This window comes from Astyanax mexicanus, chromosome 18, assembly GCF_023375975.1.
Source record: "Astyanax mexicanus isolate ESR-SI-001 chromosome 18, AstMex3_surface, whole genome shotgun sequence".
Classification (NCBI taxonomy): Eukaryota; Metazoa; Chordata; class Actinopteri; order Characiformes; family Acestrorhamphidae; genus Astyanax; species Astyanax mexicanus.
The window spans coordinates 44,365,253-44,376,324 of record NC_064425.1 but is presented as its reverse complement, the minus strand read 5'-3'; the positions used below and the strand labels follow the sequence as shown (position 1 = coordinate 44,376,324).

The 11,072-nt window shown below is 34.2% G+C and overlaps 3 protein-coding genes across 3 annotated transcripts; 1 reads left to right on the top strand and 2 right to left on the bottom strand.

Annotated features, from left to right (window-relative positions):
• Nucleotides 1-978: 978 nt before the first annotated feature.
• LOC103042245 (olfactory receptor 151-like) lies at nt 979-2,563 on the bottom strand. The gene has a single exon (XM_015603527.3). The coding sequence runs from the start codon at nt 2,351-2,353 to the stop codon at nt 1,403-1,405; it is 951 nt and encodes a 316-aa protein (XP_015459013.3). The 5' UTR covers nt 2,354-2,563; the 3' UTR covers nt 979-1,402.
• A 1,243-nt stretch (nt 2,564-3,806) lies between these two features.
• On the bottom strand, nt 3,807-4,779 carry LOC103043478 (olfactory receptor 52J3-like). Its single transcript, XM_015603525.3, has one exon. The coding sequence runs from the start codon at nt 4,755-4,757 to the stop codon at nt 3,807-3,809; it is 951 nt and encodes a 316-aa protein (XP_015459011.3). The 5' UTR covers nt 4,758-4,779.
• Nucleotides 4,780-6,862: 2,083 nt separating this feature from the next.
• On the top strand, nt 6,863-8,266 carry LOC103041934 (olfactory receptor 52E4-like). Its single transcript, XM_007240802.4, has one exon. It carries the CDS (start codon nt 7,243-7,245, stop codon nt 8,176-8,178), a length of 936 nt encoding a protein of 311 aa, XP_007240864.3. The 5' UTR covers nt 6,863-7,242; the 3' UTR covers nt 8,179-8,266.
• Nucleotides 8,267-11,072: the final 2,806 nt, after the last annotated feature.

Genomic DNA, 11,072 nt, shown 5'->3' with positions numbered 1-11,072 from the left:
GGCCCTGTCTCTCCTTCACAGGCAGTTTTATCAAAGGTCTGGTGCAGGACTACTGCCATGTACTGGAAGACAATGACTCCCAAACTCAGGCGGCCCAGGCAAGGGCCTATCCTGAGGGAAAAGATATAAAAAAAATAAGATCCCACTTAAAAATGATGAGTTTATTTGATTTGACCAAATTGAAAACCTCTGGAATATAATCAAGAGGAAGATGGATGATCACAAGCCATGAAACCAACCTGAACTGCTTGATTTTTTTTTTTGCACCAGGAGTAAAGCAGCATAAAGTTATCCAAAAGCAGTGTGCAAGATGCATGAAAACTGGGATTGTCCAGGGAATATTGTCTGGGAGGGTCCATGCAACTCAGTAGGGATTTAATCCCTCTTAAAGACCTTTCAATTGGACAAGGCTTGGTCATATCTTCCAATAGCTGCCCCCTGTTGTTAATGGAGGCCTTTACCTGGTCCAAATCAGACCACTGTGCTGGTTCCATGTTATGTAATGGTCACTACTAAATATACTGCAGTTAGCTACAACTGTTGTATTAAAAATTGTATTAAATACAAATTACTATGAAGTTCATATTGTAAGAGCACATCTGATCCATTTAATGACGTTTGCTATTCCCCACCATTGGCAGCCCATTCAGTTTACACTCATTTCTCACTTTAAGTTAGTCACTTTGAGTTATTAGCATAATGGGCTGAAGTGCAGAGCTAAAAAGAAACTATGACACCTATAAACACATATATTATGTTAAATAATGTAAAATAATACATTTATATGCAAGCTATCGATAGTGTTCTGCTATAATGTTGTCATTATAAGACAAAATATAAGAAATTAAGAATGATTTTAACTTCTCTCTACAGACGCCAAGGTTAACTTATGTACAGGCAGAACTTGGCCTTTGGGTACAGTAATGGTAATGCAATGTATTGCAAGTTTAACTTCATTTCAGGCAGTATTAACACATCTTCTGTGTGTTTAACTTAATTTAATTTGTTAATATACATCCATAGCTCCATTTCAGGATGGCATCACATTAAAAAAAACTGAAAAAAGGGGCAGATCAGATTTATTCATGATACTTATAAGGTAAAACAAAATCTAAACAATTATAAGATTTCAAACAGGTGATTATATAACAATTGGAAGGGATTTGCATGTAAAGGGCAAAATACATTTTATATTGCTTCAAACATATAAACAGAACGAAATATAAATTACAACATGCATTTGAAACTTGCATTTGTACTTGACTAGTTATTTGCTTAGAAAGACGAGTTACTTAATGCAATTCATCTTTCTATCATTCTATCATTCAGTAAAATAATCAGTAAAAACATTAAAATGGTCTATGTTATTTTCTACATTAGAATATAGAATAGAATGTTACATTTATGTAGATGTGACCTTGTGCTTTTTTAACACCACAAAGAATGCATTTCTAATATCCCTTGTTTTCATTCCATATATAATTGGATTTACAACAGGAAGGAAAGTGAACATGATCATGCCACAAACCTTTTGTGCAATAGAAGCTGTGTTTTCAAATCTGTATGAGAGGATAGTGAAGGCAGTGACTGTTTCATAGAAAAAGTATGTAATAATCTGTGCTAAACAGGTATTAATAGCCTTAATTCTAGCATCTGGTTGTGAACGGGAAATGCAGGTGATGAGAATTTGGACATAAGACAATAACTGAACAGAAACACTACCTATCTGTAGAAATCCTGTTATAAATAAACCGTATACATTGTTCACAGTAGAATCTCCCCCACATGCGAGTTTGAGTAAAGTATTATTACTGCAATAAACATTTGCAATAAACGTCTTGCATCTTGGTAGTTTGGCCTGAAGGGCAAACAAGACAACAATCAAGACAGTGTCAAGACCCCAAACCAGAGCTATAATACAGCTCACAATTAAAGGTGACATAATAGAGTTATATCTAAGAGGCTTGCATATGGCTATATATCGGTCAAATGACATAGCCATCATATTAAGACATATACTGCCTCCATACAAATGTATCAAAAATCCTTGCAATACACAAGTTGGGTAATAAATATTGTTGGTCTGAGTAATGATATCCACAAGCAATCTGGGAAGAAAACATGTAATTCCTACTAGATCTGTCAGAGGAAGGCTGAAAAATATATAAAACATTGGCTTATGGAGGCTTCGCTGGGTCACAATCAGAGCTAGCATTGTTCCATTGCTCAAAACAGAAAACAAGTACATAAAAACTCCAATGAAAAAGGCAGGGTATATAGCTTCTGGGGGAATATCTAATTTGTCAATTTGCAGGTTGAATGAAAAAGTATTGTTTGAAAATTGCACTTCCATTATTTTAAAAAATAGAAAAAAATTAAAAAATCATTTTAAATCATAAAAATAATGTATCTTCTTCTTATTTCCCAGTTTTGATTATGGTTGCATGTTCAATCTAAATATCTTACGCTTAACTTATTCTTTCAAATATATTTTAAATACAATTCAGCTTAAAAATGTAACTCAGAATAAAAGGCTATAAAAGTTATAGATCTGAAAGCTCTATGAGTCTTGGATAGAGGAGCAGTGCTCTTATTTATATCTGTATTCTAGCTCTCACAAGACTATGCAAATTACTTACAAACACACAAAGGATTGAACGTAGGGAACATAGGATGATGTCGAGCTTATCTGATATTAGCTTTTCTGATATTAGTATTGTAAGACTTTTTTATTGGCAAGGTTCTGTGCACAAACAAAATTTAATATCATTAGCATTTTAGCATTAACTGAAATATATGTATATAACTAAAACTATACACACAAACTAAGAATTATGAGTTAGGATAATTTTATTTGAATACTTGGCTTACTTGAATACTGAGAGCTTGGACCATAACTATTAATGTATTAATGTGACTCCACCTAGCGTCCATCTTAACAGCTTCACTGATCATACAAGAACATATATTTATTCTATAATTAAAAACTACAAACCTCCTGTGTACTGCACAGATGTCTGAGACCTGCTAAGCTACCAGATATATTTGGAATAGAACCTAAATGCTTAGAAATCTGAATATGGAACAAATAATTAGACTTTTTTTAAATAGGATTATAACCCAGGCAAGTAATCTAGTACTCAGCCAAGTAGGAAAAGATTACAACTCAGGTGGTTTATAAAACAATGGACTACAATTACGGCAATGTGAAAGTGAGGCAGGCAACATGAACTGTGGGGTGGACATGCATGGGGACTCATACACCTTTTAAAAGGTAAAATTCAAGCACTTTCAAGCAATACTTTTACTTCATTTCAGATGGTTTGAACACAGCATATTTCATGTTTTGTCTGTTTAACTTAATTTTATTTATTAATACACATCCGTATACACCATCTGTAGATTTCAGTACTGCAGCACATAAAAAAATGGACAAGAGCCAAATAAGCTATTTTGAGCAGGTGTTAAAAGAACAATTGGGAGGGATTTGCATAGTTTCCCCTCAATTTAAAAAGACAGTGTGTAAAGGGCTAAAGTCATTGTATATTGCTTGAAACACACAAGGAACACAGTATACAAAATACACAATATAAAAATACATACATTTAAAAGAGTACTTCATTAGTTACTTGCCTAGAATGATCAGTTATTGTAGTACAATTCACATTTTATAACCATTTTGTATTATTTAACAGTAAATCAGTAAAATATTAAATGCACAACAGTTGTATATGTTGTTTTCCACATTAAAATAATAAAACAAGTCGGGATCCCATAGAATTGACTTTGTAGAGATAATGTGACATTTATGAACATGTGACCTTGTGCTTTTTCACCACCACAAACAATGCATTTCTGATGTCCCTTGTTTTTATTCCATATATAACTGGATTTACAACTGGAAGGAATGTGAACATTACTATGCTGCAAATTTTTTGTGTATTAGAAGATGCATTTTCCAATCGATATGAGATAATATTGAAGGCACTGACTGTTACAAAGATAAAGTATGTTATAATCTGTGCTAAACAGGTATTAATAGCCTTAATTCTAGCATCTGGTTGTGAACGGGAAATGCAGGTGATGAGAATTTGGACATAGGACAATAACTGAACAGAAACACTACCTATCTGTAGAAATCCTGTTATAAATAAACCGTATACATTGTTCACAGTAGAATCTCCCCCACATGTGAGTTGGAGTAAGGAAGGATTATTGCAATAAACATTTGCAATAAATGTCTTGCATTTTGGTAATCTAGCCTGAAGGGCAAACAAGACAAGGATTAAGGCAATGTCAAGACCCCAAACCAGAGCTATAATACAGCTCACAATTAAAGGTGACATAATAGAGTTATACCTGAGTGGCTTGCATATGGCTATATATCGGTCAAATGACATAGCCATCATATTAAGACATATACTGCCTCCATACAAATGTATCAAAAATCCTTGCAATACACAAGTTGGGTAATAAATATTGTTGGTCTGAGTAATGATATCCACAAGCAATCTGGGAAGAGAACATGTAATTCCTACTAGATCTGTCAGAGGAAGGCTGAAAAATATATAAAACATTGGCTTATGGAGGCTTCGCTGGGTCACAATCAGAGCTAGCATTGTTCCATTGCTCAAAACAGAAAACACATACATAAAAACTCCAATGAAGAAAACAGGGTATACAGCTTCTGCAGGGATATCAAATTTGTCAATTTTAAGATTGAATGAAAAAGTATTGTTTAAAAATTGCACTTCCATTTTCAAAAAACTGATTTTTTAAAAATATATAAATTAGAAATTTGAAAAAAAAAACAGTTCTTTCCCAGTATTGATTATAGTTGCATGTCAAATCTTAATATCTTTCTATCTATTCTTTCAAAAAAAAAGCAAATGTTGCTGTACAAAGTCTAGAAAAGTCACAGCTCTGAAAGACACCCCTTGGTCTGGTTAAATGAGCACCGCATGTCAGATTATATCTGTATTCAAGGCCTGTAAAGACTATGCAAATTACTTACACACAAAGGATTTTCAATGACCCTAAAACATAGGATGACGTCTAGCTGATTTTTTGTACGGCAGGTTCTAAATTAAATGTGTTACAACATGAGCTGAGGCCTAGGAAAATAACTGAAACAATACACACAGTTGTAGATTAAAGATATTATCAGTTAAAATATTTATTCGTGCCACTTTACTTTAAGTTTGAATGAGAAAAATGACTTTTATTTGGTTTATTTGAATAAGGCGAGCTTGTTGCATGACTCCATACACACAGTGCAGTCAGAATATTATGACCACCTCCTTGTTACTCCACTTAATGTCCATCATATCAGCTCCACAGTTCACATAGTAGTGCTTTGTAGTTCTATAAGTACAGACTGCAGTCCTTCTTTGCATACCAGCACAGAGCAGCCATTATTATTATTATATGGGTGTTATAACCAGTTATTATTTTGACAGATGTCTAATGAAACACCGGGTGGACCAGTGTTGTGCCAAATTCAACACCCCAGCCAGGAAAATTGGGGAAAAGGGGGTGCTGAATTCGTCACAACACCGGTCATAAGGACGCTGTGTGAAGAGGCTTTGTTCCGATCACAAGTACTTCCCTCATTCGCCAGTCTTTCACATTTTTGTTTAGTTTTTATTATTTGACAAAAAGGGAAAAAAAAAATCGTCATATTTTTTGTTGTCAAGTATTTATTTTTATCTAGTTTTCTTCTCGTTTTCTTCATGAAAAATAGGTCGTCACAGAAGCCTTCAAGTTTGGGCAGAAGCACTATGAGTCTGGACCAGGTAGAGTTTAGGCCATAGGTCTAGTTTATACAGAGTTATGGCACGATAAGCTATATAGCTTAGTGGCACAAGTGTAAGGGTTCAACTTCCACTTCCAGTTGCCAGCTGTAGGGGCAGCAGGGAGAAACTTTTCCTTACTGGGACTCCAAATCCCAGAGTTCCCAGGGGCAATTATTTCCAACTAGCCTCACCTGCAGGTTTCTATATTTTTAAGGCTGTGGTTTCAACTTGTGTTAGTCACTGTCACGTCGCCATGCTCCTTCCACACTCCTGGACTCCATTTCCCAAAAAACAACGGGAAATGATGTCACTGTCAGCCACTCGCCTTCACCCAATCGGGTTACTCTCCTAAAACAGAATAAAGAATAAAATAACATTGCCGTTTCCTTTCCGAGCAAGTCAGTATCCTCTGCTGAGACGCACAAAAGCACCATGTTGTTAAGATATGAACATGCCAAAGTCAGAGCTCACCCGGCTCTTAAAGGGAATGATGAGAAAGTGACTCACTGATTGGTTTATTTCATGTTACGCCCAAAATCAACCACTCCCATGATTCATTAAAATAATTAGTTCATGCTTTTTGCGTACTTAAAGCTGTGAAAGGCTTAATTTTTTGCCCCCTTATGATACCAAGGACACACCAACACACCCTAAATCCAACTGCATTATTCACAATTGCCCGATTCATTATAGATAGATATAGATCGCTAATGTAGGGTGCCAAGTGTTTTCAACACTTTCTACTGATATGATTATTGAATGATTATGTTCTATAAAGGCCCGCAAGGTCATATTTTTGTGTTATTATTTTAAGGAACATTATACTTGTCAATACCCTTGATTTGGATGAAGTTGAGACATTAGACACATTTTATGACAAATCTATGCAGAAATACATGAAATTCCCCTAAGCTTAGGGTTCACCTACTTATTTTTGCCACTGTATGTTCCAACTTCTCCTGAGGAAATACATACACATATTAGTCCCTTGCTGCACAACCGGTACTCTGAATAGTATAAATGCAGGCGGTGAGCGGTGAAGAATTTAGTAAGACTTGTGTGTTTTACTCTTTGAGAGCATGCTGCTCGAACGGGTCGAATACTACAGACTATAATGGCAGATATTAAACCAGATTTTAGAAGTGTAGGTTTAGAGGGTGAGTTTTTGTTTTCCTTGGCAAATGTGAAAGTTATGCACTTGTTTTATGATGTTTAAAGATATTTGGATCTTATTTTTGCTGTAATAGCAAATTAATTAATTAACTAACTAATTGTGCATTTGTATCTATTCGTGCACTTGTTTTCTTTCTTATTATTTCTACAAATTAGGAAAATTCACTTTGTTGTTTTGGTGCTGGTTCAATGTAAACTGTATTATTTCTATATTCTGTATATTCATTTATATTTAATTTCTACTGGAATGATAACCATCTTGTTTCTCTGAAATATGAACATTTCTATTGAATCCTCTTCCACTTTGACATTGCAAGGTTTTAATTTGTCTTCTGAAGCCGCCATCCCTGCAGCCATATTTGCTATTCTAGGATATGTTCTCATTGTTTTCTGCAACCTTGTGCTTTTAACCACCATCATTATGAATAAGAGCCTTCATGAGCCGATGTATATTCTTCTGTTAAACCTGCCTATTAATGATCTTATCGGTTCTACAGCTCTGTTTCCACACATTATCAAGGAACTCCTGTGGGATACCAGAACCATCCACTTTTCAACATGTGTAACTCAAGCTTTCTTTATTCATATTTATGCAACCGGTGCTGTTTTTATTTTAACTGCTATGGCGTATGACAGATATGTGGCTATATGTCGACCTATGAGATATAATACAATTATGAATAATTCAAATGTAATGAAAATCATCTCTTTAGTTTGGCTGTCTAATATATTTATGATAGCCGTTCTCTTTATACTTTTACTGCGTTTACCGCGGTGCAGATCACTACTGACTCACACTTACTGTGATAACCCTTCCCTGCTCCAGCTGGTCTGTGCCAACACCTCCATTAATAACATCTACGGACTGATGACTGTAGCAGTTACTCAAGTCGTAAACGTAGGATTAATCGGTTTTACATACATACAGATCCTTATAGCTTGTTTTAGAAATAAAAGCTCGGACATGCGAAGCAAAGCTCTCCAAACCTGCGCCACACACTTAATAGTGTTTCTGATTTTTGAGTGTTTAGGCCTTTTCACCATCACTTCCTACAGGTTAGCCGATATTTCTCCCCATTTAAGAAAATTCAGTGGAGTAGCAGCTATGATTTTGCCTCCCACATTGAATCCAATCATATATGGCTTGAAAACAAAAGAAATCAGGACTAAAGCTTTAAAGTTTTTTCATCGAATAGTTCATCCCTCATAGGTTTATGCTATAAAACATATATTTATGTATATTTAACATATTTAAATACTTGATCTGTGTGGGCTACTATTTATTTCAAAGTAATCACATGAGTGTCTTTATATTATTACTAGATGTAAAAAGATTGTGTTATTATTCTGGCTTATTTTTCTGTTAGATCTGTCTTTCACAATGGAAAACAAATGGAAAACAAATAATTATATTTATGTACATTATATAATTATGTAAAACATTTTTCAATAAACATGAAGACCTGCTTTATTTCACTTTTCTAAGTTTGTCTCCTTGCAAGCTGACAGTAACTTCTTTTTTCTTTCTTCATATCCATTGAAAGGTTTCTCTAAGAGTTCCCTGTTTTAAATTTCCCCAATTTTCACTTTTAAAAATAGAGGTGCTTCAATAGTTTTTTCTCTTTTGTGTGATGTCATAAAAAGCCATAAGAGACCAGATTCACTTCTGAAAACGTATGCCCATTTTAGAATTTAATTCAGTGAGCACTGAATTCATGTTTTTCTTACTATGGGAACATGACTGTTAATATTTTAAGATTAAAATCTTGATGTAACATAAATGGAACAGCAACAACTTCATATATTGTATTTTAACAGTTTGTTCTATCAATCGTATCAGAACTTAATGAACTTAATGAATGCATTTGAAATGTTAAAGTAGTATCTCAGCAAAGGAGACTTTCTGACTAACACAGATTTAGACCCAATTGTAACATAATTTAAGAGAGAAATGTATTTTATGAACATAGGAAAAGTTTTAGATCTTTGAGTTCAGCTCAGGAAAAAATGGGAGCAAAACCAAAAGTGTTGTGTTTATATTTTTGTTTAGTGTATGTCTTGTGGTAGTTTTATATATGTTATATTTGTTTTTTATAAATCACAGCTGAACTTAGAAAGCCTATGTCATGTTATTGAAAAACGAGATGTAATCAATATTAGTTTCACTGCACTTCAGTGCCAAATGGGACACCAGCCAACCAGCTAAGATTCAATTCTATTCAATTCTATTCAATTCTATTTATATAGCACTTTTTTACAACAAAGGTTGTCACAAAAAGCTGCTTTACAGAGAAAAACAGGTCCACGCCTTTTATGAGCATCACCACGGAGATGCCAATTATTTGTAGCATCATGCTTTTTTTTTTATGTACTCAATGTTAAACTCCTAAAACTGTCTCTACCAGTACATTAATGCCCTTACCTGTACCTCAAAAACCCTGGTCCCATATTTCTGTAGATTTCATCACAGATCACTCAATATTGAATCTGCAATATTGTAGATTGAGTTTATTAATTTTCCTCCTTTTTGCCTACATCATTTTAGACAGCTTAGGTGGTATTTGATCATATTCTTCACAGTCATGGCCTACCAGAGGAGATCCTCTCAGATAGAGGTACTCAATTTACAGCCTGTGTATGGAGGGTATTTTCGAAGCAGTAAAGATTATACAGATTATAAACATTATCATCAACTGAATATGTGTCAAGAACATGATGATCCAAAATTGTCTGGCTTTCACATGAAAAATCTGCAATTAAAATATATATACACTCTAAAAAACAGAGGTACGATATGAGTACTTTTTTGTACTCAAGGGTACACTCTTCATTATTGTACCCTCAAAAGTACAATATTGATCTTTACAGGGTCAGATGTATTATTCCCTCTGAAGTACAAAGTCTTTCCTAACAGCAATAAGTACAAATTTGTACCATTTATTCGGCCAAAAGGTACATTCAGTATTCTGTATCACTGTACTAATAAACAATATATATTTTAATTACACATATTTTATTTGAAAGACAGACAATTTTGTATCATCAAGTTCTTGACACATATTCAGTTGATGATAATGTTTATAATGTTTATAATCTTTACTGGCACAAAAAACATGGGTACAAAAAAGGACTTTCACTGAAAGGTACTTTTTTGTACTTCAATTTAAGGTACAGCCCCAGCGACAAGCTTTGTACTCTTTTAAGTACAAATCTGTACTTACATTTCTTAGAGTGTAGTTTATTAGTGCAGTGGTACAGAATACTGAATGTACCCTTTGGCTGGGTAAATGGTACAAATTTGTACTTATTGTTGTTAGGAATGACTTTGTACTTCAAAGGGAACAAATCTGACTCCGTAAAGACCAATATTGTACCATTGAGGGTACCATTATTAAGAATGTACCTTAGAGTACAAAAAAGTACTCATATCGTACCTCTGTTTCTTAGAGTGTATGTGTGTTGTAGGGTTCCAACCACTGCTGTATCTCTGGAATCTAAGACAAGAGTAGGTACCTTTAGTTAATTAGTAGATTTAGTTAATTAGTAGATTAGTAGTTTTCTCAGGCCTGAAGATGTTCGGGAGGCTACTAATCTGAGACTGGACCAAGCTCTCGGTGGATACAAAGGGAATTATCATCGCAGCAACATTCCCAACTACCAACCTGGAGACAGAGTGTGCTTGTCTTGCATCATCCATGCAGGAAGTTAATTCAAGCAGGTTATACAAAAAGGTTATACAAGGAATTAAACAAAAACATGAAATTAACAGCTTTGTATATTTTAGATAGAATCATGTGTGTGCTTTCTGGGTAATGGGGTCCATGGGTAGTTTGTTTTCAGGAACAGTGTCATTGAAATGTGTCATTAAATGTTTAATTTTTCATATTTTATCTTTTATCAAGTGACAGAGGCAATATTTTGCATTACAGTGTAAAAAAATGCTTTACAGTTTGTCCTGATGAAAGTCTACAAACACTACATTCAAATGCTGTGTATTTTTAACCAATTACAATATATGAAATAAATACAAAAAAAGTAATGCAGAGAGGTTTGGCTTGAAATTGTTTATTGTACAAACAAAACATTATAGACTCTGAATAACTC